Source organism: Charadrius vociferus, unplaced genomic scaffold (assembly GCF_000708025.1).
Source record: "Charadrius vociferus isolate BGI_N301 unplaced genomic scaffold, ASM70802v2 scaffold390, whole genome shotgun sequence".
Classification (NCBI taxonomy): Eukaryota; Metazoa; Chordata; class Aves; order Charadriiformes; family Charadriidae; genus Charadrius; species Charadrius vociferus.
The window spans coordinates 1,778,494-1,805,432 of NW_009646433.1; the positions used below are offsets into that span (position 1 = coordinate 1,778,494).

The 26,939-nt window shown below is 47.1% G+C and overlaps 1 protein-coding gene across 1 annotated transcript in view; it reads left to right on the forward strand.

Annotated features, from left to right (window-relative positions):
* The first annotated feature begins 1,782 nt into the window (after positions 1–1,782).
* The window catches only part of TUBGCP2 (tubulin, gamma complex associated protein 2), a 37,279-nt gene continuing 12,122 nt past the window's right edge, over positions 1,783–26,939 (forward strand). The window contains exons 1-13 of the mRNA XM_009881594.1: positions 1,783–1,938; positions 3,483–3,611; positions 3,933–4,109; positions 11,697–11,856; positions 13,310–13,517; positions 14,576–14,775; positions 16,426–16,615; positions 17,272–17,417; positions 18,102–18,282; positions 21,157–21,337; positions 21,972–22,144; positions 23,567–23,695; positions 25,127–25,247. Of these exons, the coding sequence (XP_009879896.1) occupies positions 1,789–1,938; positions 3,483–3,611; positions 3,933–4,109; positions 11,697–11,856; positions 13,310–13,517; positions 14,576–14,775; positions 16,426–16,615; positions 17,272–17,417; positions 18,102–18,282; positions 21,157–21,337; positions 21,972–22,144; positions 23,567–23,695; positions 25,127–25,247 (2,145 nt within the window). The 5' untranslated portion in view covers positions 1,783–1,788. The remainder of the gene's footprint in view (positions 1,939–3,482; positions 3,612–3,932; positions 4,110–11,696; positions 11,857–13,309; positions 13,518–14,575; positions 14,776–16,425; positions 16,616–17,271; positions 17,418–18,101; positions 18,283–21,156; positions 21,338–21,971; positions 22,145–23,566; positions 23,696–25,126; positions 25,248–26,939) is intronic.

Below are 26,939 nucleotides of genomic sequence, written 5' to 3' on the forward strand. Positions count from 1 at the left end.
CCCCCCGCTCGGGGCCCCGTCGCAGGGACTCCCCGCTCGCACAGGGCCCGGCTGTTTCCTTAGGACCGGCCGGGGTTTCCCGTGCTGCAGCTGTGCCCCTTCGAGCAGAGTCCGGCGCCTCCAGGACCCCTTTGGGCAGGGGGAGATGCCGTTAGGTCTGGCTGAGCAAGCCCAGCTCCCCCAGTCTCTCCTCATTCCTTACGCTCTTGACCCCCAGTCGCTTCAGCAACCCAAGGGGGAACGGGAGGTTGTTACTGGTGTCCGTCCTCGCTGCTGGGGCTGGTGGCATTTGATGTGTTCTTTGGCAGCTGGGGTGACAGGAGGGATGGCTTTTGGCGAGTGCATGCATCCCACAATAGAAGTAAGGGGTTTGTGGGCTGCAGGTTGTGGTGACCACTCATAGGGAACTTGATAGGCTGAACAGGTGTGCTCGAAGAGACTGTAAGGAATTGGGGAAAAAAAGCAAATGCTGAATCCTTGGAGACACAGCAGCCGAAATGACAGCAGACGCTGGATGACAGCTGGCTGGAACACACCTGTGTAAAAGGGGATCTAGAGGTCCAGGGCAGCAGGGTGGATGTGACCAGCGCTGTGCCTTTGTGCCAGCAAAGACCGGTTCTCACCCTTGTTAGCAAGGACTCAGCCAGCAGGTAAAGGAAAGGGAGCGCCTCGTTCATGACACCACATCCAAAAGACTCTTGCCAGTCTGGGGGCTCCCTTATGAGAGAATTATAAACAAACTGGAGCAAGCCTGGGGAGGCCCTGGCAATAGTGGTTGGAGGCCAGGGTGTGCGAGGAGAGGCTAGGAGAGCTGGGCTTGCTCAGCTGGAGATGAGGAGGTGAAGAGCGATCCAACAGCATCTCTCCCTACCTGAAAGGGTCCTAGAGGAGCTGGGGCTGGACTCTGCTCAAAGGGGCACAGCAAGAGCCCCACAAGCACTGGCACGAGCTGCAGCACAGAAATCCCAGTTGGACATTTGGAAAACATGTTTCCACATGAGGATCGGGGCCCCGAGTGGTGGGGGAATCTGGATCTTTAGTGATACTTAAGTTTGGACTGGACAAAGCCCTGCACAACCTGCTCTAATTTGACTCAGTTTTGGGTGGAGAGTTGGACCGAGGCTTGCAGAGTTCCATTCCAGCCTAAATGATTCAATGATTTTGGCAAACCAAAAGTGTGTCCGTCTGCTTGATGCTCTCCATCTGTACAGGGTGTCACATTAAACTCCGTATTTGTACGATGCCTCAGTCAGACTCTTACTTGTGTGACCACCATTTTAGTAACTTTGCAGAATTTGGTGCTTGTCTGTTAATAAAATGGGCAGTAGAATATAAGGACTCCTAAACTTGGCAAAACTGCTTTTGAGTAACTTCAGAAGCAGGCTGCTGAAGCCAGCGATTTCAGCTGTGTCTGCAGTCTGTCAGTACAAGAACCACCACTTCTTACTAAAAGTAACTAAAAGTTACTCAATAACTTTTTACTCAGTAACTTTTCTACTGCCAGTGTGATCTTTGGGATAGAGAAATCCTCTGCTGCCTCATCTATGTTTAAGATGGGGTTTGTACCAGTATAGTTAAATCAGGCACAGTAATGAGTATCTCTGTTTTGCTTGCTTCCTCCTCTTATATGTATTTCTTTATGCCGGTCAAATATTTTATCATACCCTGCAGGCTTATAATGTAGTCGAGAAATGTTTGTGTGGGTATAGTTTCATTTTCAGCAGTAAAAGAATAACTTTACCACGTTTGTTTCTGCGTCCCACGAAGCTTGTAGCCTCAGGTAGGAGTATGAGCGAGTTCCGCATTCACCATGATGTCAATGAGTTGCTCAGCCTGCTGCGTGTTCATGGGGGGGAAGGAGCTGAAGTCTACATCGATCTTCTGCAGAAGAATCGAACGCCTTATGTTACCACGACTGTCTCCGCACACAGTGCGAAGGTAAGCATCAGTGTGCTGTCGTCACAGCTGAGGTGCATTTCAGACCTTATAGGGGGAGCGGTGGGGCGCCTGAAGCGGTGTGCTTCTTTCGCGGTTGTAGATAGAGGTTCCGTTGGCCCTGAAAGCATGGTCCTCCCTAAGGAGAAATTTGAGATAAACATTCCTCTGCATGATTTCTTTCGGACAGTGATGTGAACTACCTTTTCCTTACTCTACTCTTCTGTGAGATAACTTGACTTCTGTGAGCACGGAGCTGGACGTGTGTTGGGAGGGGTAATGGCTGTCCCAATTTTTTCCAAGAGTAACAGGGAAATCATGTTGGCGTTGGTAAAAAAAAAAGGGGAGTAGTCTGATCTGGAATCTCAATTTTGCTTATAAAGTAGAAAGTTTATATCAGGAAAAAAGATAAAATCATTGTGTCTTGGAGAGATCGGTGGAAGAACATGAGAAAGATTTTTAGAACTGGGGTGAGGGGGAAGTTTAAAGGAGGAGCTTATTTTGTGCCTGTGAGGGTTGTTTCAAGTTTTAATTAGAGAAATAAAACAAATGAAAAGTAGTAACTGTATGAAATGTGCTTATATGAACAATACCTGACTTTTTTTCTGAATATCACCCAGGTACTAGGGATTAAAGCCTGACACTCTTGTGACCAGGCATACTTCTGTGCTGCTTTTCAGTGCCATTTTTAAAAGCAAGCCATCAGTCAAGCTGTAAGTGCTAGAAACTTGCTAACTCTATCTGAAAGTTCAGATCTTTTTAGCCTGAACGGTGAGTTTTCAATGATTCCAGTCTTACTCATCCTTTACACTGACTTGTAGACTTGTAGAAAGATTTAAGTAGGAGGCACAGCTGGACACCTGCAGTCCAACCCCTTGTTCGCAGCAGGGCCAGCTTCACAGCTACAGCACACTGCTTAGCTGCGTTTTAAAGATCTCCAGGAGATTCCTCCATCTTTCTGGCTGTGACGCAGGGTCGCCTCTCTCTCCAGAAAGGACTGTTTCCCTAGGATTCAGCTGGGATTTTCCAGGTCGCAATTTGTGGCGGTGTTTGTGGTGCTTTTGCTGTGCCCCTTGGAGCAGGGTCTGTAACCCTTCTGGGCACTGGGCAGCATGCCGCACCATCTCCATGGCTCAGTCCAGTTTGCTGATGACTCTCTTGCGCTCCTGGGGCCCCTCAAAGTGGACCCAGTGTCCAGATGTGGCTTCATCAATGCCAAATCCCTTAATAAACCTGCCGATACAAAATTATATTGCTTCAGACTGAGCGTGGGCAAAGCGAGCCCTGCTACAGATCTTGTGCTTACGTTCGTCTTTTCTCTCCTGCAGTCCCTTCTCCATGACCTGAAGTGCTAGGACCTCCACTCTCCTCCAGCTGTTGTTAGGAGGAAACCAGTGCTGCAGCATTCAGTTCACAACCCATTCCCTGAAGTACTTTGGCGGCAGCAGCAGCCTGCACCTTGTCTCTGTCTTTCCACGATGCTCCTCTTTGGAATGTTGGGATAATAATGTACATTAAACATTTAATGTTAATGTGGTGTTTTACAGGTAAAAATAGCAGAGTTTTCTCGAACTCCTGAAGATTTTTTAAAGAAGTATGATGAACTGAAGTCTAAAAATACAAGACACCTAGATTCTTTAGTTTATCTGCTATCAAAACTCACGGAAGACAAAGAGGTTTGTTTATCCTTTAGAACTGGGTGTGTTCTAAGTATTCAGCCATAGCAACAATGCAGTGATTTTAAGTACAGCATGCTTTCTGATGACAGTGTTCAGCAAAATGCATTGAAATCAACAGATAACCAGTTCCAGCATTTACTTAATTGTTGAAGGACTACTAAGAATTACACTCCTTGATATAAACCACTGAGACATGGGAGACTGGGACGGAAAGATCTGTGATCTGATTCAGCACAGCCGTCTTATGGTCGTGTGATTTTTGCTTTAGTGTGTGCTGACCAGCGTTCACAAAATCTTTTCTTTTTTGTGTATGCACAGACGCTCCAGTATTTGCAACAAAATGCTAAAGAAAGGGCAGAACTTGTGGCAAATGCAACAACCAGTGGCAGCACAAACTTTTCCATTCCCTCCTCTGCTTCCAAGATATCTCTACAGGAGCTCGAGGAGCTACGCAAGCAGCTGGGCAGTGTCACAGCCAACTCCAGTGTACAGCAGGTACTGTCTCTTCCCAGGCTTCGGGCACAAAATCTTTCCCTTCTGCTCATGTGTGTAACTGTGCTCTTAACTTTTATTGTCTAGCGGAATTATAAACGTTCCCCTCTATGCAGATAATCTCTGTTATCTCTCAACGTTTTTTAATCAGATCATATTAAATCTTTGTGCTGTTCTTAATAAAAGGGGCTTTTTTTCTCTTTACATCAGTTAAGGTAAGTCAAGTTTAAGCCGTGACAGTTCTAACTGTTGGGGGTTAATGTAATTTCATGTTCCCGTTTCCAACAACCGCTTTAAGCTGTGCTGCCGTCTCCCTTACTGCCTGTGGCAGTGCTTGCTCAGGAGCTCAGCAGCCATTGTGGTGTGTCCCCATCCTTGCTAGGAGTTCTGTTCTCTCGGGTAATGTGAGTACGATGCCTCACATGATCATTCCCCAAGTGGATGAAGCCGTTCCCTCTATTTAACTATTTGAGCTCCTGAAATAAATGCTGCAAAGTGAGCCCAAAGACAAAAAAGAAGAAAAAGAAAACCCACTGTAGAAGTAAACTGTATCATTGCAAGACACAGGCTTAGAAAACAATTAAGCGTCTCGTTATCAGTAGGCTGTAAGACGGGAAGTGCAAAAGGGCGATTACTACTTAAATCCAAACTTCTATTTCCTATGATCATTTGTATAAATAACTATACTGTGATGGGTTGACCTTGGCTAGCCACTCTGTCACTCCCCCTGCTCAACAGGACGGGATGGGGAAAAAATATGACAAAAAGCTTGTGGGTCAAGATGAGGCCATTTTGGCTGCAGAATGCACAGGAGCTACTGTGTATGTACAGTTATTTGCACAGAGGTGAAAGAGTGATACGTGGGGAGAAGGGGAAGAAGAAAAGATGCTCAGAGGTCTGTAGTGAGTGAGCAACTGGACAGTGTGTGCAAATGCTTCCATTTAAAATTTTGCAGCTTAACCTTTGTCCCAGGGGTTTGTTTCTGTTCTCCCTTCTGACGACTGGACAATAGAAGTCTAACAGGGGACAAGCCTCCAGGCTCTGAACGTCACTGTTTCTGAGGATGCTGGCCTGCTTCTGGATGCTTAGAAATCACACACTGGGCTCGTCTCCTTCATAGAATCATAGAATGGTTTAGGGTGGAAAGGACCTTGAAGATCATCGAGTTCCACCCTCCCTGCCATAGGCAGGGACACTTCCCACTAGACCAGGTTGCCCAAGGCCACGTCCAGCCTTGCCTTGAACACCTCCAGGGATGGGGCCTCCACAACCTCTCTGGGCAACTTGTTCCGGTGCCTCACCACCCTTACAGTGAAAAACTTCTTCCTAATGTTTAATCTAAACCTGCCCTCTTCCAGTTGCTAGCCATTCCCCCTTGTCCTATCACTACATGCCCCAGTAAAAAGTCCTTCCCCAGCTCTCCTGTAGGCCCCCTTTAGGTACTGGAAGGCCGCAATAAGATCGCCCCGGAGCCTTCTCTTCTCCAGGCTGAACAGCCCCAACTCTCTCAGCCTCTCCTCACAGCAGAGGTGCTCCAGCCCTCGGATCATCCTCATGGCCCTCCTCTGGACACACTCCAGCAGATCCATGTCCTTATGTTGGGGACTCCAGAGCTGGACGCAGCACTCCAGGTGGGGTCTCACCAGAGTGGAGTAGAGGGGCAGAATCCCCTCCCCCGCCCTGCTGGCCACGCTTCTTTTGATGCAGCCCAGGATGCGGGTGGCCTTGTGGGCTGCGATTGCACATTGCCGGCTCATGCTGAGCTTCTGGTCAATCAGCACCCCCAGGGCCTTCTCCTCAGGGCTGCTCTCCAGCCATTCCCCGCCCAGCCTGGAGTTGTGCTGGGGATTGCCCCAACCCAGAGGTAGGACCTTGCACTTGGCCTTGTTGAACTTGATGAGGTTGGCTTGGCCCCCCCTCTCCAGCCTGTCCAGGTCCCTCTGGATGGCATCCCTCCCCTCCAGCGTGTCTACCTCGCCAAACAGCTTGGTATCATCGGCAAACTTGCTGAGGGTGCACTCGACCCCACTGTCCATGTCTGCGACAAAAATGTTGAATAATACAGGTCCCAGTACCGACCCCTGAGGAACGCCACTCGTCACTTCTCTCCAGTGGGACATTGAGCCGTTGACTGCAACTCTTTGAGTGCGAGTGTCCAGCCAGTAGTCTGCAGTTCTGCAGTCTCTGCTGTGGCAGTCCCGCGCCCTCCCTCAGTGGCGAGATATCTGTGTCTTGTTAGCGCACGGGCTCTGTCTGCACTGGTGAGGTCCGTACTTCACTCAGCTGTTCACTCTGCAGCACTGCTGGCTCCATCTTGGCCACGTGGCAGCGTTCACTTTCATGATGTGTCCTACCAACCTTTGCTGTTGAGCTCTCTAGCTGTGGACATATGTGCTTTATTGCCCGTGCTGGCTTCTCAGCAGATGTGCTTTTGCTTTTCTGTCTGTGAAGATCTTTCTGTGGTGGTGGCCAAGCAGAGCCAACACCTTCCAGGGCTAACACCCTCCTGCGAAGATGATCTGCTGTCAACTGGGGAGTTTGCTGTGATGGTCAGATTACTTCAGGGCATCGCTGGCTAGTGGAATGGACCCTCCATGGTCAGTGTCCTGGGACATCTGCAGGTTTTCTCAGCTTGAAGGGCTGTAGGTGCATGTGAAAGGAGTGTTCAAATCCTGAAAAGAGAGAGTCCAACCCCCTCACGCTGTCAGGCAGTAATGAAACCAGCCTTGTTTCACACGCACTGTGAAATACATGTCTGCACGCACTGTTTGCCTGACTTACCCAAATCCTTTGCAGAGGATCTGAGTCAAGTGGTTGATTTAGATCATGAAGGGAAGGTGACTTTCCAATAAGGTACCTGATCTTTTTAGTAGGATTTACCTGCAGACTTGCTAAAAGAGGAAAGAAGAGTAAATGGTGTTCTCTGGGATGTGCCGTTCACAACCAAAGGAATTGCAACAGCAGTGCAAGCCAAATAAAAAGATTTGTGCCTCCCCGCTGCTCCATTTATACTTTCTTCAGACTTACAGAGCTGAAACTCTGATAAAAGGCCCCAGCAGGCAGGTGCTCAGAGCCTTTGTGTCGGTAGGGCTGAATCAACTCACGTAGTTAAAATATCTTGACCCAGGGTTTCCCCTAGAACCGCTTGCCAAGAGGACTGTCAAGTGGTCATGATAATTGCCATTGATTTATTTCTCCATCTCTCTTCTAGAAGCCAGGTTGTGCACTGGCATAAGCCCTTAAATAATCCTTCACACTCTATTGACGGACACAAGGGTCTCACTTGAGCGCTCCATTTGTGATCCTTGTGGTACCGTCTTCATTCACCGGGCATGGAGGATAGCTGCCAGTCTTTCCACAGATTCGTTGCAGCGCTGGTGGGAGGAACCACTGGGGTTGTCCTGTCCAGCCCTCTGCTCACAGCAGAAATGTCACCCACGCTAGATTAGGGCAGCTGTCCTTTTGCACATCTGAGTCCTGCAGCCCCCCAGGAGGGAGATACCCCACCTCCCTGCTGACCTCCCCGTGGCTGCTCCCCCTCTGCAGGAAGAAGGGTCTCTTTCTGCCTGATCTCAATATCCCAAGAGGCAGCTTGTGTCCATGGCCGCCTGAACCTCTTGCCCCTGCTGAGAGGAGCTTAACTTCACCCATCATGTTGGTACTTTTCCTTCCTCCGGTTGCAGACTGCTCTTAGACCTTCTGTTGGCCAGACCCAGCAAAGCCCAGCTGCCTCCACTGCTCTTCCTTGGCCGTGTGCTCTAGGTCCAGCATGTGCCCACTGCTGCCCATCTTCCGTTGCACCAGGGCTGTAGTCCAGGGAGCCCTTTGGCTCAGTTGGCATTCGCTGAGCGTGAAGATGATCTCGATCTCGATGGGTGTGGAATCATTGCTTAAGATACCAGGTGCAGGTTCATCAGCATGACAGTGGTAAACTGCCACCTTATCCCCATGGGCTTTTAAGTGCCAGGTTGACACCTGGGGGTCATGTTTTCAGTCCTGGCAGTTTTAGCTAGGCTATCATTGAAGCCAGTAATGACAATGTCCTAAATTTTAAGTGGCAGAGAAAAGGTGATTCATGGCCCTGAGACATGTGCTTTGTCACTGGTGCCACAAGTGCTGTGCCATCTGCTCTGTGATTACGCGGCACTGTCGGAGAGATCATCCAGTGATCTTTCAGTGCCTGGAGTTGCTGCTTGGATCAGTTTTGACTGGAGAATTACTGAGGTGGTAAAACATACGTGTACCTTTTTAGGTAGTTATGTCCTTTATAGCTTAACGATGCCAACTTTTTTGAACCCTGCCAGTTAACAAATTCACACCAGAGCTGGTTGAATTCCAACAGAAGCTCCCTGCCTCTTGGCATCCCGGAGAATCGCTAGTGAAGAAGAACCCATCCCTTGATGAAGAAGGTTCTGCATGTGTTTCAGGGGTTCTGGCTGCTCTTTTTCATGATTACTATAAGGAGCAGGCCTCAGGCCCTGCCTTTTTATTAGGGACAGATGCCACAGCCCATAGGCTGTGAGCACACAGGGACAGAGGTGCCAGCATGTTCCCTCAGAGTGTCATGAGCTCATCTCGTTTTGGAGGCTTCCCTCAGGTGCTGGGAACTATTGGGCTTATTCTTGTATGGTAAGGAAGTAGGGAGTTTTACAATAGGTATTTTCCGGGGCCAAGAAGGAAAGACGACTGCTAGATGGATAAGGAATTGGCTGGATGCCTGCATCCAAAGAGTTACAGTCAATGGCTCAATGTCCAAATGGAAACCAGTAATGAGTGGTGTCCCTCAAGGGTCTGTATTGGGACCAATACTATTTAATATCTTCATCAGTGACTTACGTAGTGGGATTGAGTGCACCCTTAGCAAGTTTGCGGATGACACCAAGCTGAGTGGTGCAGTTGATACGTTGGGGGGATGGGATGCCATCCAGAGGGACCTTGACAGGCTGGAGGAGTGGACCCATGTGAACCACATGAAGTTCAGCAAGGCCAAGTGCAAGGTCCTGCACCTGGGTCGGGGCAACCCCAAGGTCAGTACAGAATGGGGGACGAAGGGATGGAGAACAGCACTGTGGAGAAGGACTTGGGGGTACTGGTGAAAAAAAAAATTGGACAATTGGACATTAAACGTCAGCAATGTGCGCTTGTAGCCCAGAAAGCCAAGCATATCCTGGGCTGCAGCACAAGAAGCGTGGCCAGCAGGTCGAGGGAGGTGATTCTCCCCCTCTACTCTGTTCTGATGAGACCCCATCTGGAGTACTACGTCCAGTTCTGGGGTCCCCAGTGCAAGAAAGACATGGACCTGTTGGAGTGGGTCCAGAGGAGGCCATGAAAATGATCTGAGGGCTGGAGCACCTCTCCTGTGGAGAGAGGCTGAGAGAGTTGGGGTTGTTCAGCCTGGAGAAGAGAAGGTTCTGAGGAGACCTTACTGTGGCCTTTTGATATACAAAGGGGGTTTATAAGAAAGAGGGAGGGGCCTGTAGTGATAGGGCAAGGGGCAATGGTTTTAAACAGAAAGAGAGTGGGTTTAGATGGGATGCTTCATCCCTGGCAATGTTCAAGGTCAGGTTGGTGGTGACTTTGAGCAACCTGATCCAGTAAAATATGTCCTTGCCCCTCAACAGGGAGGTCGGACTGGATGATCTTGAAAGGTCCCTTCCAACCCAAACCATTCTATGAGTCTGCGATCTGCTTTCATTTTGGCCGTTGGAGACAAGAATGACTTCATGTCTCTCATTTTGCAAGGTTGTTTAGTCCATCATGCAGTCCATCATGTAGTCCATCTCACTGCCCTAGCTCTGTTTTATAGTAGTGTTTTCCGTCGACATGTGCTGTTGAGATCTCACCTGACTCTGTTAGGTTCTGTGGTCTCCCATACTTAGTGCAATGCCTCAGAAGCTTTGAGACTTAGATACTTTCTTAATCTGCTCTCTCATAAGCACGCGTGGTTTGTGGTGATGTTGTGACGGTGAGGTCCATGGTTTGGGGAGCTTTTCTTCCAACTCATTCCTCCCTGCCGTTTGGGAAGATGGCAGTGGCTGCCCTTCTCCTAAGCAGAAGCTTGTTCATACAGCTGTCTTGCGTAGGGCCAGTGCTACAAGGAGATCTTCCATTCCAGGTCTTACTTTAATGATGTGGAGCTCAAGATGGTACAGAAAGCGCACATGATGTTTTCATCTTCTAGCCAATGTCTGTGTGTTCAGATTGTGAGGGACAAATAAACTACTCTATACTACAGTAGAGAAGTATTGTCTCACTATATGGGTTTAAGATTTATGAAAGGAGTTCAAGTTGTTGACCCAGGTGAAGGACTCAGTCCTGCACTGAGGTCGGCAATGTTATGTGAAGTTTAGTCATCCTTTGAGTTGCTGGCAGCTTACTTGACGCTTCAGTCTTCTCCATGCCCTCCTATGAGAGTCCTGTTTCTCTTCGGGGAGCAGAGGAAATTGAGGTCCTTCTAGCAGATCACACATATACAGAGGAGTAAGAACGTTAGTGTTGCTTTGGGGTGCCTCTCTGACCTTGCGACATTGTACTGGCATTGAGCCTGCAGCAAACATCCCCAGAACTGGTGCTGTTTGGAGGAGTGGTCCCACAGCTGATGCTTGTTTGAAGGATTTTGAGACCCGGCACTGGGCAGCTCTGAGAACGTGAAAAATGGCCAGGGCCTGCCACAGCGCGCATCAACTACCTCTCACAATGTAAGAGCGCCGTTTTTTAAGATGCCAAGCTCACACGTACGTTTGTTTCCTTCTCAAATTCCTCTCTCCTCTGAGACCTCCTGTAAGAGGAAAGTAAAATGACCCTGTGCGTATCCCGTTTCACTTACACACCCATGGAACTTAAGAAATGGCATTCATAAGCATGTCCCCCATGTTTGTGTCTTGGGGCCTTAAAAGCTCGTGTGGGTTGTAAATCTGGCAGGCCTCTCCAGCTGATAATTGATGTTGCTCTCTTTTTTATTTTAGTGTCAGAGACCTGGAGCCAAGGGTGCAAAGTTTTTTGGTCTTTAAGAGCTCACTTCCTTCACCGACTCCTATTCAGAATAAAAAACTCCGTCATTTTCCAAGCTGTCTGTGGGTGGATTATCTCGGTTGCATTTGGCACGCAGCTACGCAGTGGGCACTGCGCAGAAACCGAGTTCAGAGGTGTTTGTTAGCCTGTCTGCAAGCGCCCCTTGAGTGAGATGTTAGTGCTTACTGCTTCTGGAAGGAGTTTGCTGCCTTTCACGTGGTGCGCTTTGCAGCCTGGGGAGCTGTCTGGTGGTTGTGCCTGTCCCCATTCTGCTCCCCTACGTGTGCCTTGACACCCAGGCTGGTGGGGAGGGGTGCAGAAAGGCGTTACTTGAGGTACCCTCCAATGAAAAGAAGAACAACTGTATAAAAAAATCACCTCTGCAGCACTGAGAACAGTAGACTCGATGGTATTGGGAGACCAAATCCTACGCTGTGCTACCGAAACTTCAGCTATTCTACTTTCTGTTCTCAAGTTACCAGTTTACAGTGAATTTCTGCTTAAAATTCAAAAATTTCTTGGACTTCTGAAGATCTCTTTTTCTCCTTCTTTCTCTCTCTCTCTCTCTTTTTCCAACAGCCTCTTGAGCTTACACGAAAAATCCTCCGAGATAAGCAAAACAAGAAGAATTCTGGTCAGCCCATTCCAGTATTTCCATCCTGGGTGTATGAGAGACCTGCCCTTATTGGCGATTTCTTAATTGGCACCAGTTTAAGCACTGACACAACGGTACCTATAGGTATGTGATACGCAGGGAAAATTGCATTAACTTTGTATGGTTTGTACTTGTTCAGAAGTGCTGTTCAGATTTCATCACACTCAGGATGAAGGCAAAACTTGGCTCCTGGCACTCTGCAGATGAAGACCAGGGTTCAAAAAAAAAAAAAAAAACACAAAAAACCCCCCAAACAAACCCCAAACTTACTTTGTTCGTGGTGTTTTTCCTGTGTTGAATTTCAGCCCCACTGTTGATCCCTGGGATCTAATCTGTTTTGAGTTTCCCAGTCCTTCTTCTCTCGTGAGTCACAGCCTCCATAAAATCTAGTGTAGGAGTATCGCATCTGTATTCCTGGCTGAAAAATCTGTAGTCGCACCTGACGAGGGAGTATTCATCAGTCCACCCAGCTCAATATCCTCTCCAGTAAGACTATAACAACCTGATTTGCTGTGTCTCTCCTCGACAGAGCAGCAGGGGAGTAATCTCTCCCCGTTGTATTCAAGCTTTAGGCTGAGCTATGTATAGTTTTTTATCCGTACATTAGATTTAAGAACTCTTTTTTTTTAAGAGAACAACTGAGTTAGAGACTGATGTTTCCATTCCCCAGAACTGTGGAGGTGCCTACAAGAAACCTGTAGCTTCTTCCTGATGTGGATTTGGGCTGTGTCTAAGGGTGGGTGGGGGGGAGGACATGAAAACAGTAGGATCATTCTTGCAGGTGCCCTTAAATAGCTTGTCCACCTTCTGCCGGACCTTTTGGCCTGTGCTGTGAGGGTATGTTTCTAGCAAGCTCAGGACCATTTGTTCTCTCAGATGCAATTGTACAAATGGAGAACGATTGTTGCCTTGTTTCACGAGATACGCTTTGCTGTAGTTACTGTTGTAGCCACTCTGTTCCCTGATCTTCTGATGCACTTGATTATATTTCCGGTTGAGTTCTTCTTGCGGCTGGTTTGTAGTTGAGTGCACCGTTCCGAGACCCTACAGTTTACAGCTCACCTGCAGCTTTTGCTGAGCTAGCATTTCTTTGTGTCTGTATTTGAACCGTTTTCTTGATATTTAAATTTTTCAGTGGAGGGAAGATAGGGGGAGTTGTTGACAAGATTGGAGCTCCTGAGGTCCAGTATAACTGAGCCCTTTTGGGTGGATCAGCAGCACAGGCTGTGGGTGATGGTCTCTTGGCCACAGATGTGGGATATATAGCCCCGTCTACTCGGTTTGCTTTGGGTATAAACGAGTACAGGATTCTGTTTTCTTGGAGAGGGAGGTAGGTGATTTTAGAGTTGACCCTCACTCAGTTTTATTTCTCTATATCTTGATTCAGCTTTGTGGGACCTTCCTTTGTTCTCTTTGAATGGTAGTATGTCTTCCTTTCAAGCTTCAGGTACTAGATTGAAAAGATATGAATGGATGATCAGGTAGTACTATTGCATGTTCTAATCGTGGGTGGTTTTTGTCTTCTCTTTGAAAACAGGTACCTTGCCATTAGCCTCCCAAGAATCCATGATTGTGGAGGACTTGCTGTACGTTCTGATTGGTGTGGATGGAAGATACATCACGGCGCAGCCTCTTGTAGGCAGGCAGAACCGAGCGTTTTCAGTCGATCCAAACTTGGACTTGTCCATCAAAGAACTGGTGACCAGGATTCTTCCTGTAGCAGCAAGTTACTCTGCTGTCACCAGGTACCAAGCTGACTTGTGTCAGAGGAGAATGTTCTCCTTTGTAGAACAGAGAATCTGTCATTGTGCAGATGGTAACTTCCAAGCTTAATTTAAACTTATGGGGATATAAAATAAAAACAACAATTTGTTTGAATTGGTTTTAGCTACATTTGTTTTTTCTGGGTTTGTCCTCTGTGCTGCCAGTTCACTTTTTTTGTTCACCTCACCTTTACTTTGTCCAAACTTGGTCTTGGTACGTTCAGCCAAAGTGCAAATAGGATATATCTTGCTTGTTCTGGCTTGTCTCTTCCCACTCTGCTATGAATTTCTCCGTGTTTCCGGCTTTTTGCTCTCCTCTGGGCATCCAGGACTGAGACAACCTTTGCATACTTCTGAGCAGGAGAACCTACTGCTGCCTAGTTTCTGGTAGCTTCCTTAAGTAACGGTTAAATGGTTATAAGGTACACTTCGGTAACAGCAGGTGTTTGTTATATAGATGTCTGCATTTGATTCAAAGTCCCTAAAAGATCAGCGAAGAGAAAGAAGCATTTTTAGAACGTGATTCATCCAATCTCTTTTACGGGTCTCCTTCCAGATGATGTCACTTGTGTTCGGAAGCATCTGTCTCTCTCCACTAACACGTATGGAGCCATCTGAATCTGGTCAGATGAATCCCTGCTGTGGCATGTGGTGTCAGAAGCCAGCAGCGGTGCTTTGCCCGCGTGTCTGGGTGCACGTTGCTTCCTTTTGACATCTTTTCCTGTCTTCTAATCTGTTGCTCATGTGAAGACAATCGCCTTGAAAATCCACTTTTTACAGAGTGGTTTTGCAAATCATTCTAGTTCCCCTACAGTTTGAGAGGAAACGTCTTCCCACTGCTTTCTGTACTAGGAAATGCGGTGATGGGAAATAGGCAGGGGGGACACAGAGCAAACACGGAACCTGAAAATCCAGCTGAAGGCTGGTGCACTTTCCAACACGCGATCTACTCGTGTGCTTGTGCAGTGTCCTGAAGATAAAATTCCTGAAAATGATAGAAGGTGCCTTGCCTGAAAGAGTTTCCATTTTGCTTTTTACAGGTTTATAGAGGAGAAGTCTTCCTTCGAGTATGGCCAGGTAAATCACGCTCTGGCTGCTGCTATGCGGACTCTAATCAAGGAATACATGATACTCATTACCCAGCTGGAACATCTTCAGAGACAGGGACTTCTGTCACTGCAGAAACTCTGGTTTTATATCCAGCCCACAATGAGGACCTTGGAGATTCTTGCTTCGCTTTGTAAGTTTCAAAAATACAGTCATTACATTTTGACAGGTGCATGACAGCGGCTTCTGAAAACCGTACGGGGTAGCAATACAGGCAGGGCATGTGTCATTTTAATTTTATATTATATTGAAGAAAAAAAGCCAAAGGGAATTGTACTTGTCAGAGCGCTGCTCTTTTTTGAGAGTGGTGGTCGCTAGGGCTGAATCTGCCCTTCAGAGCTGTTGTGAGGCAAGTCCATCCTTTGACCTTCGCAATCCATGCCCTTCAGATCAGTTGTTTCCACTACTGCTGTCTCTACTCAGCTTCTTTCCAAATGACTCTCCAGCTGGGTGCAGATGTATAACCACAAACCAATTCAATCAGGAGGAACCCCTGGAAGTTTCTAGTCCAGCCCCTTGCTCACAGCTACAGCAGGTTTCTCAGGGCTATGTCCAGGCAAGTCTGGACGATCCCTAGCGATGTAAATGCCCCATTATTCCGGGACCTTTCCCATGACTTCACCACCCTTTTTGTGAACATTTTTTTCTGTATCTCCAGCTGGAATTTCCCTTCTTGTAGCTTTTGTCTTTTTGCTATTGCCACTGTGCTCCTCCAAGAGGAGTCTCATACCGTCTGCTCTAGAACCGTCCGCTGTATCGTGAAGGAATGATGTTCGACGACCCCCAGCTTCATCTTTTCTCTCAGCTAACAAGCCCAGCTCCCTGAGGCTCTTCTCGTACGCCTTGGGCACCAGCCCCCCGCCATCTCTTGGACTCTTCATTTTGCCATTCATACTGGGGACCCCAAACTGAATGCCACCTTCCAGGTTTGGCCTCACCAGTGCTGGGCAGAGGGGAATAATCATTGGCAGTGCAGCCCTGGGTGCGGTTGGCATTCATCGCTGCGAGGACACGCTGCTGACCCATGATCAGCTGGTTGTCCACCAGGACCCCCTGTTTCTTTTCTGCGGTGCTGCTCCTCAGCCAGCCGGTCATAGCCTGTACCCTTGCGTGGGGTTGTTGGTCACAGATGCGGTTACCTCAATAATTTTGGTTAAACTCTTTGGCATGAGAATACTCAGACATTTCTCTCTACTCAGCCCAGAGAATTTATCTGGATGCAAATATCTGTTCTATTTACAATCTGGAATTGAATGATCCCTCTCGGTATTCACGTTTCCTGAAATTTTCAGTTTTTTGGAACACAGCAGTTAGCCAACTGCATCAAGGTTTACTTCGATCCGAAACTCACGGCAGTACTGTATTCCTCTGTACCTGTGTCCCTTTTGCGATGGCAAAGTACAAATTTCACTATCAACCTACCTAAATCCTGGTGTCCCCTTGGACATGGTCCCCTCGGTGCAGGAGGCTTTTGGACTCTAAGCCAGCACGTACCTTGTGTCTATATGAGTTTAGTTCTCCTTCCCTGGAGGGTTGGGTTTGGTTATTACTTTTTTTAGGCTGTGGATCATTTGGGGTTTCGTTTCAGGACATTTCAGGATGTGAGCTTTTGGTTGTGTGGTGGCCTTGCATCTTCACAGGAGGGCTCTACAGCTGACATGGAGATCTGTGACTTAGTGTGGTCAGCTAATCAACTGCGAACTTTATTACATTTAACAGCACACCTTGTGCGATTAATCTGTGTCAGCTTTGTGTCTTATATATATATATTTTTAAATTTTAGCTACTTCTGTGGATAAAGGTGAGTGTATGGGAGGATCAACCCTGAGCTTACTCCATGACAAGACTTTCAATTACACGGGTGACAGCCAGGCCCAGGAGCTGTGCCTGTATTTAACTAAGGCAGCCAGCGTGCCTTACTTTGAAATTCTGGAAAAGTGGATATATCGAGGCATCATTAATGATCCATACAGGTAAAGAACAGTTAAGGAATGAAAATTAAATGCAGTCCACTCCCAATTCCACCTTACCATGCCTGTCCCTCTTTCAGAATTCTCCTCACGCATCCTCAACCTCTTCATGATGTGGGTGAGCCCTCTTCTCATGGGGCGCACGTGTGATAACTCAGTGAATCTATGTTAAATGTAGTCCACTAATATGCTAATCTGATAGGAGCTAACAACACTCTGGAGTTTCTTGTCTTTTGTAGAATTATTTGACGCATTTCGCTGTGTTTAATGGTTTATGCAGCATTTCCGTTTCCCACATTTGCAGAATCTGAAGGGGGGCAAAACTCATGTTAAAATAGCTAAAATTAACGCCTTCCTGATGGTGAGAAGGCAGACAAAGGCCAGCTTCCTCACCTCTACGCTGACAACCAAATAATGGTTAGACTTGCTTTGTGGTCCCTGTAAAACTCTGTTTCTGTCGTAACTGGTTGCAGATTAGCTGAAACGCCGTGCATAATGCTTCTCATCTTACTACAAATACAGACTGATTTCAGTTCTTGATTGGAATGTGTTTTCATGAGACCTTGTTTCTGATAGATCATGTTACCAGTTTACAGGTCAAAAAAAGTAATCCTCATTGTACCACTGCCTGCTTCTAAACATCTGCTTTAACTGTTCAGTGAGTTCATGGTGGAGGAACACGAGCTGCAGAAGGAGAAGATTCAGGAGGACTATAATGACAAGTACTGGGATCAAAGGTATACTGTTGTTCAGCAACAGATACCCTCATTTTTGCAGAAAATGGCTGACAAAATACTAAGCACAGGTAGGTAAAGATAGGCTTCTGCTGTAAGAGGAAAGCTTGACACAAGCATTGCCATTCTTTGTCTAAAGATAAAAGTAGATATCATTGCGGGTTGCCAGTTTGTGGGGTTGTCCAGCTGAACTTCTCCGAGGAACAGAAAAATCAGATTGAAAAGGAACCCCAAATCCTATAAATAAAACAACACATGGGAAGGAGTCCAGCAGCAAGGGGACCCATCTGTCTTACTGCTTTGTTTCATGGGTACAGTTTTCTAGCAGCTAGCTAGATGGAGCTAGGCAGCTGAAGTTTCAACGTGCTGAGTTTTAATTTGGGTGTTTAAATGAAGCGTGCAACCTGATATCTACCATTGCTTTCTTCCATAAGTACAACCCCCTCTCCCCCCCGCCCAAAAGCTACTTCTGAAGTGCAGCACCTCATCAAAGTTTCTGGCTATCCGCAGAGATGTTCTGCTACCACTGGGAAACAAAACTATTTCTAGATCTCTCCTCAGACGTAATACTAGGTGCCTAATTTAAAATTCTCTCTTATCTTTCGAAAGGTGTCTAAATCCTTTCCAGAACTTTTAGTAGAACTTGGCGTAAACATTTCACAGCGAATCTTCCACTTGAAGGTAGTGGTCTGAAAGTTTCCCTGTTGGATGTACAATAGGTATGAATATGGGTCGTTCTTTCTTTTTGCTTCTAGGGAAATATTTAAATGTTGTGCGAGAATGTGGACGTGATGTTACCTGCCCTGTGGCTAAAGAGGTCATCTATACTTTAAAAGAGCGAGCATATGTGGAACAAATAGAAAAAGCATACAACTATGCTAGCAAAGTTCTTCTGGATTTCCTGATGGAGGAGAAAGAGCTGGTGGCTCACCTAAGGTTTGATTTATTTTACTAAATGCATGTTGAATAGATTGGTTCTCATAGCGAACATAAGTTTTTGAAATTACCCCTCTTCTTGGTATATTACTAATGTATTCTCTCTATTTCCATTAGAAAGGTTGACCTGAAAAAATAAGATATTTTTTTTTCCGGAATTCAAAAAAAAGAAAAGTGTAAAATCATAGAAATGCTGGGTGGGAAGGATGTGGGGGGGTCTCTAGTCCATCTTCCTTGGAAGGCTGTTGCCAAAACTACGTCAGGGCAGCTGTGGCTTTGTCCAGCCCAGTCCCAAAACCCACCCACAGGTATGGACGTCCCTCACCTCTCTCATGACTTGTTCCGCAGCTGCATGTCACTCCCAACTGGGGAAGGAGTTTCCTAATATCATCTGGTATGATCAAGAAGAGTTTCATGTGACTAAGAATAGTTTGATATTAAGCATCTCACCAAGTATACGCCGTGGTTATTGTCCATGCAAACACAGGTAGTTGGAATAGAGTGTATTAGCCCCAGGTTCCAGTACAGGGTTTTTCTTAACATTGTCCTTTTTTAAAGTTCATTTTAATAGCCTATATTTTGATTCATGTGACACGTTCAGCCCACGGCAAATGCAAGTGCATTCTAGCATGCAAACTCCGGCTTTCTTGTGTGAATCAAGCTTTTAATTTGTTGCTACCTTCAGAAAACACTAAAAACAGGAATCTTTATTATCCAGAAGACCAAAAGAGCAACAAATACGTGGGAAATTGCAGTTGTATGGTAACTTTGTCATTGGTGTGAGACTTGGTACTAGAGCTTATGCTTCAAACCAGTGACACAGGGTGAAAGAAGGTGATCTGAGCTTCATGGGACAAACCTGCCAAGTGACCTGCACAAGAAGACGCCCGTTGAGAGACATGAGCTGGAGCAGTAATGGCAACTGAAGTGAATATGCCTAGCAGTCCGGGTGGGGTTGCCTTGGGCCTGCTTTTTACTAGGTAGGAAAAAGTTGTAGCTGCAACAAAGGCGTCTGCCCCAGACCTGGGAACACTACGGCTCCAGCTGCAAGAGGTTGTGGGAGGAGCTGAAGATCCACGTTTCACTCCTTTGAAACTGATACTTGCCTTTCTGGCCTGTGAAAACCACCAGAGAACATCCCTTGTTTCATGAAAGGTTATGAGAGCTGTCTCAAACCTGCCAGTCGTTAAGAAGATTCTTCCTAGCCTTGCTAATGACTGTCATCCTTCCGAGCCTTCTTTGCTTAACAGGACTGTTCAAAAGACACTGGCTTCCAAAGTTGTGGTGGCACATGTCCTCTGCTGGGCCTGTCTGTCACAACGGAGTTTCAGACTAAGGTGTTGCTCAGCCTCTGCAGCTAGGGTTGATCATAGAAACACAGGATGGTTTAGGTTGGAAGGGACCTTGAAGACCACCCAGTCCCACCCCCCAGCCCTGGGCAGGGCCACCTCCCACCAGCCCAGGTTGCTCCAAGCCCCGTCCAACCTGGCCTTGAACACCTCCAGGGATGGGGCAGCCACAGCTTCTCGGGACAACCTGCGCCTGGGGCTCACCGCCCTCAGAGTGAAAAATTTCTTCCTCATATCTATTCTAAATGTACCCTCTTCCAGTTTGAAGCCATTACCCCTCGTCCTATCACTACGTGGCCTTGTAAAAAGTCCCTCCCCAGCTTTCAGGTCTGGTCTGGTGATGTCTGTGTCCTCCTCATCTTCGAAATAGGCTCTCTGCTAAATCCTTCAGCAGCTCTCCTGTGAGTATGTGACCTGCTGGTGTGCAAGTGCAGGGGCAGGTGGTTATGGAGGAAGCTACTGAGTTTCCAGCGCGTGTGTACGCTATGAGAGCTGAAGTGGGATGGTTGCGATCAAACCCCAGGGACCTGTGACAGATAACCACTTCTCCGCAGCAAAGTGGGAGTACTGACTCTCTCTCTCTCCACCATCCCAGAAATGTTGCTTGGAAGGAGCCAACAACCTCTAGTTCAACCTCCTGCTTGAAGCGGGATTGTCACCGGCGTTCGGTCAGGTTTTTATTTGGGTTTGTGCTCTAGGCTGTGTCGGCAGTAAGTATCTCGCTCCCCTGTCTGGTGTGCCTTCAGTTAACCACTGACACTGTCATGACTTCCTCGTGACTGGGGGAGTTTTCTTGGTTCAAGAGAGTAACAACAGTCAGGGCCACGGAGGGGCTGAGCATCATCCTGAACTGACAGCGATCAGGAGTCTGCAACCACATTATGTTAAGGCTGTGCTGGCCCTGGTTTTGTTCCGAAAACAGCAGTTATCTTGCGTGATCTTTGGCCAGGTGCTAAGTTAATCCTCAAGCTCTCCCCTGAGCTGTTTCCAAGCTCTTGGCCCGCTGCAGTTACCTCTCCCTGGTGCCGAGTGAAAAATCAAAGTTTATGCATCCCGCTGTAGCAGAAGTCAACGCAGGTACCTGGAGTACTTAAAAAACCAACACAGATACTTGTTCATTCAAAGGGGTGCAAGATTCTGCTCTGAATTGGCAACTGCCTCTCGGGTGGATCTGCATGCTGTGGAGGTTGTGGTGGTGTTGAGGACAGCGGTATGAGCCTTTGCCCAGCAACGTAGTGTGTACGGGTTTTTCTCCAAGGTGCGCTTTTCAAGGGAAAAAAAAAGAGCAGCAGCAGCCCTGATCTGACTTCACAAAAGCATGCAGACCGAGGTGGAAAGGAGGAGGGGACATGCATAAAAGACTAAAATGGGTTATTTATGGCTGTGAGTTCTCTATGAAGAGGAACATTTTGTGATCAAACCCAGCAGCCTGGCTGAATTGATTGCTTGTGTTCCTTTAGGTTTAATATGGATTAACTTGGGCTTTAAAAAACATAATCAATTGTCCCTTCATTTTCTTGAGCAGATCTATAAAACACTATTTCCTGATGGATCAAGGGGACTTTTTTGTTCACTTCATGGATCTCACAGAAGAGGAGCTTAAGAAGCCTGTAGATGACATCATAACGACGAGGCTAGAGGCTCTGCTTGAATTAGCCCTGCGAATGAGCACAGCCAACACAGATCCTTTCAAGGACGATTTAAAGGTAAGAATGTATGTAAGCGGAAGATAACTGAATTTCAGCGGAAGGCCTGTCATGATTTGGGAAGATCTGTGTGCCTGTAAGAACCTGCTGAATGTACAATGAAGGAAAAGAGAATCGATGGCTGTCCTTCTGTAGACCTCTGCGTTAAGTCCTCTTTCACCCAGCTCGGCGACTGGAAGCACCCCGCCTGGGCAAGAGCCTGCATTTTCCTGCTGGAGTCTCAACACAGAGAAGGTGCTTTTGGGTGGCCTCAGCACGAGGTGGAAACGTGTGTCTCTCATGCTTATTCTCAGCTTGGGTGCTCACTTTGGGGTACGAGAAAATACCCGATAAGAAGTCCTGCCTATTAATGATCGCGTGTTTTACAGATGTGAATCAGCGCAGAGGCGGTGCCTTGGGAATGTGGGATGTGAATAGACCTTGCGGAGGTCGAGGGCAAGGCAGAGCGGCCAGCAGCTGCTCTGGTGTCTGCCACTGCCCTGTCCAGATCGTACCACTCGCTGTTGCTTCCTAGGTTGGTCTGATGACTCCAGGGCGGCTCTTGACAATTTGCACGTCTGCCACGTGTCTGTTGCTACGCAGTAGTTGTGAGTGTCCCTGTGGCTTCATTTTTTTTCCTGCTCTTCCTTTATAGATTGACTTGATGCCCCATGACCTCATTACACAGCTCTTGAGAGTCTTGGCCATAGAAACAAAACAGGAGAAGGCCATTATCAGTGCAGATCCCACAGAACTCACTCTCAGTGGCCTCGAAGCGTTTTCCTTTGACTACATTGTTAAGTGGCCTCTGTCCCTTATTATAAACAGGTAAAGTATCAATCCACTGAAGGTAAAAAAGGCAGAAGCTTTTGCGTTGGGCTGAAGCATGTTTCCACACAGTGAAAAACTGGAAAACCTGTCTAAAGTGAGATTATAAGTTGCTGAGTAGTAGGGAATGCTTTGGGGTTGTTGACCCCTGCTTTCTCTGCATGTAGGCTATGCAATATGGATTGTCTCTTGGGTAGAGCCCCGCTAGACCATGTCTAAGGCATGCTTGGCAAGTCAAACTCTTATTTTAAATGGCGGGAATACATAGATAAAAGGATGCTTTCTCGGCCTGGTCCCTGGTTTTACTTGTCACTGGTCATCCGTTTTTCATTTGTCCATGGCTTTCTGAAGTGTCTCCCCTGAGAATATCAACTCTCACAAGAGGGTTTCCGTGCAAGAATCAAGCATTTCTTAAACATGGAGAGCAGGAAAAAAAGAAAAAAAAAATGCATTTTCTGGTATCCCTGGTTGCAAACTAGAGGGATACAGGCTGTTGTTAGAATTACTGTAGCAAGCTGTTTTACCTTTAATTGAGTTGTGAGGGATTGAATGGTGCACTTTTCTGCAGGGATTTTGCCCCCTGTTTCCCTGGAGAAACACTGGCAGACGTGGTGCTGTGAGCCAGGGCAAACGGGACAAGAAGTATTACATGAACAGCATGACGGTTGTTGGAATTGTTAACTGCCAACAAGTAGTTTGTCCCTTAATTTCCCCGTTAAAAAAATCAGTTGACGCCGTGGGACTTTTTCAAGGACGTGATGCTTTTGAAATGATGTCTCTTTTTTTTTTTTTCCAAATGGAGTGTGTCAGCTCTGATGGTAGCCATGGAAGTGAAAATACTGTTTGGTAAGGCTTCACGAACTGTATCGACTGGAGCTCTGTAGACACCTACACTGAAGTGTCTGAATGCAGACCTGAATCCAGTCCCTGAAGCTATAAATAAGCATCCCCATCTGCTTCTGACAGCGCATTGCTGGCGGGGTAATGCTGCCTGTAGCTTGGTTACAGCTTTTTCTTCATCTTTTTTGGAGAATCCTGGTGAATTGTTTTGGTGATCGTAGCAGCCTTAGTGCAGTGGGTACGTGACCGCATGCTTTCAGCCCCCTGTCCCAGCGTCTCTGTGAGTGACCTTTCTGCGGGTGGCTCGAGGGAATTGGAGAAGGGGGCTGGTGATGTGCATGCTGGCAGGAAATACGGAGGAGGGACTCCTTGGAAAGAAATTCTTTGGGATGGTTACAAATGTGATTTTTTTTTTTCTTTTTTCTTTGGTTCAGATTGTTTCGGGGAGGTTCTGCGTGCGTCTGAAGGTGTAAGGAACATATTGTGTAAAGTCTCTTTGCCTTTGAGCAGCCTCAGCCTTCACAGCTTAGTCTGTCAATCAGAGCAGGGCTTAATCTGGATGGGTCTCTCCTTTCTTTTCAGGAAAGCACTGACAAGATACCAGATGCTTTTCAGACACATGTTCTATTGCAAACATGTGGAAAGACAGTTGTGCAACGTTTGGATCAGCAATAAGACGGCCAAGCAATTCTCCCTGCATTCAGCTAAGTGGTACGGCCTTTTTTTCTGCTGGATCAGATGTGAAGGTTTGGTTTTCCTTCTTGCTAGTTAGCTATGTCGTGACATGGATCAGATCATTTTGACTTGAAGAAGATCTTTACAGATTTCTTACAGGCTGAGGGAGGTCGAAATATAACATTTTAGGTTTCAGTAGGAAGTGTCGGCTCAATAATCTTCGTGCTGCTTGGCTCGTTCCTCTTTGTTGACATGAAGGTTTGGAAAGGAAGAGAGGGTCTTTAGGGTGAGGTCATTCTACACTGAACAGTTACAGCAGAGGACGTCTGTGCGCCTATCGTCTTGGTGGCTGCTTTAGCATCAGAAAAATTAGTAAGGACCCCAGTAGTTTAAAAACAACATCCTTCTCTTCTGGCCAGACCACTTGCAAGGACTCATGACCTTCACACAGCTTGGCTAATGTTTGAGGGTTCAGTGCGATACAAACTGAAGAAGGTAAAATTGGTGGGGTGTTTTCCCAGGAAATCATTCCATCTTGTTCCATCTGTGAGGGTGGGTTTTCATCTTTGGATCTGCCCTCCAGGTGCTGGAGATGCCTGTTTGGAGAGTGAGGCAGACCCCAGCGACGCAAGGTGGTACCTTCTGCCTTGCCGGTGGCACTTTTGTGTCACAAGGTAGCCTGGGCCGCCTTGGCGCTGACCTCAGCCAACACGACTCTAGCTCTGCTTCTCCTGTAATTGTAGAGGTGTTAGCAGAAGACACCCTGTGAGGGTGTCTAGTCTAACCTCCAGCTCACAGGACGGCTGTGATCACCAGGGGACAGGACACCTGTGGTTGAAAACCCCTAGGGTGGGTGTCCTCAACCTCTCCGGTGACCTGTCCCTGTTTGCTGAAGTCAGTTCTTAGTTTGCCATCCCGGAGCCGGCATCAATTAACATTGAAAAAACCTCTATATGATCCCACTATTCTATTTTTAAGGTGAAATTGCGTTAAATACCCTAGGGAGCAGGTGATTTGATTTAATATTTGGATCCCCTGAGCACATTGATGCAAGGCATAGAATATTTTTAAGTGTTCGTTTCACAAGTAAGGCTGGAAAGAAACCTGAACTATTTATCTCGTTAAATTTCGCCCTGCTAACAAATGCATATCTCACTGGATACTTAGACTGGTAAAATTGCTTTAATATTTAATACTAAAATTTTAGTTGAATATAATCAAATATTCAAAGTAACTGCCCAGTCTACAACAGGTTCAAAATTCTGACTCTAATAATGGAGGGAAAACCGTCTGAATATGTGGAAAATAATCAGAGATGGTTTGCATTAACTTTATAATCCCTCTCACGCTGCAGCAGTGAATTTGCTAGGACAGAAATATTTAGTTCTGCCTGACTGTGCAAGCCTGGCGATAGTTCTCCATGGCATTTGCTAGCTCGAAGTTGTGTGGGTGTGATTTCTCCCCTAGGTTTGCTGGTGCTTTCACACTGCGGCAGCGGATGCTGAATTTTGTACAGAATATCCAGTATTACATGATGTTTGAAGTGATGGAGCCAACATGGCACATTCTTGAGAAGAACCTAAAATCGGTGAGTATGTGTGTGAGAGAAGTTGGAATGGAAGTCTGAAGTTAACAAATTCAATATAGGGAAAAAAAATCCCTAATTTCAGTTACTGCAAGCGTCTGTTAATTTTGTTGGAGGCACTTCAGTGTCTTGGAACTGTTGTTATTATCACACTGCAAAGCTCATACTCTGCACCCCGCGATGTAAAGATGGTGTTCTGCTGAGCATCGCTGTATGCAGAAGAAAGAAAACTATGGAAAAGGAAGAAGGAATGCAGGGTGCAAGGATCATAAACCGTTCCAGACATCTTCAGTTGATCCCTTGGCTGACTTACAGTGCTCTTAAAAGCCAAGTCCATGCTTCCTCTTCTGTGAAGCTGCCGAGGGCTGGCATGTTAGGACTATCTGTTATAAAACAGGGCCTTCCTTGTTCAGGCGGCTATTCCACATGTATATTCCCACTGCAGGTGGGCAGGGCTGGAGAACTTTTCCACTCCGGTGTTATCTGTGAGAGGCTAAGCTCTCTGCCACTGTTTTTTTATGCCTGGCCAGGGGCTATCTGGGCAAAGGACGCCTGGCCTCATTTTTGTTCCTTTCATGGAGATGTAATGTTCCGAGCTGTGGGATTTTCCAGGTCTGCTACATAATATTTCTGGTTCACTAACCCAAGTTGGTGACTTTTCCAGAAGTTCTTCACCTGAGCAAAAACTGCAAGGATTAGTTTTTAGCTCCTGGTGGACACGGAACTGTGTCCAGTTCTGGGCTCCCTGGTTCAAGAAAGACAGGGAACTGCTGGAGAGGGTCCAACAAAGGGCTAAAAAGGTGATGAGGGGATTGGAACATCTCTCTGATGAGGAAAGGCTGAGGGACTTGGGGCTTTTTAGTCTAGAGAAGAGAAGACTGCGGGGGGATCTTATCAATGCTGATAAATCCTTCAGGGGAGGGTGCCAGGGGGACGGGAGCAGTCTGTTTCCAGTGGTGCCCAGTGACAGGACAAGAAGGAACGGCACCAACTTGACCATAGGAAGTTCCATCTCAACCTGAGGAGGGCCTTCTCTGCTGTGAGGGCGGCAGAGCAGTGGCACAGGCTGCCCAGAGAGGTGGGGGAGTCTCCCCCTCTGGAGCCATTCCAAACCCGCCTGGATGCCGTCCTGTGCCACTGCTGGAGGTGCCCCTGCTCTGGCGGGGGGTGGCACTGGGGGAGCTCCAGAGGGCCCCTCCAACCCTGACCATTCTGTGAGTGTGTGATATGAGATGTCTTTATTATCTCAGAGAGGAACACATTCTCAGCTAATATCCCACCTGCTTGTTTTAAACCAAGACTGAAAAGTCTTTGGGAGTTTACTGTTCAGAACAGGCTGGTCTAGAAGCCCGTAAAGGTCTTCTCATATCTGGTTTCATTCATGTCAGATTTGTTGGTTCCATCCTCAACAACAGAGAAAAAAATCCGTCACCAACAGATCAAGTGCTGTTCTCAGTTTGTCTAGAGTAAACCCTTCTCTCCCTTCTTTTTTTACCTGACTGTGGTAAAGATCCCGTATTTCAGGGCATACAATTGCTGTGGTAGTTCATTAGACAAGCAGAGGATGATGCCTGAGCGCTGGTGGATCTAGTGAAAGCCATGGCAATGCTGCAAATACACGTTGTCGTCCCTGCCATCAGCCTGGGCCCAGCCCATAGCTTCTTCGTTCCCCAGGAATATGTGCTGGAGCCAGGG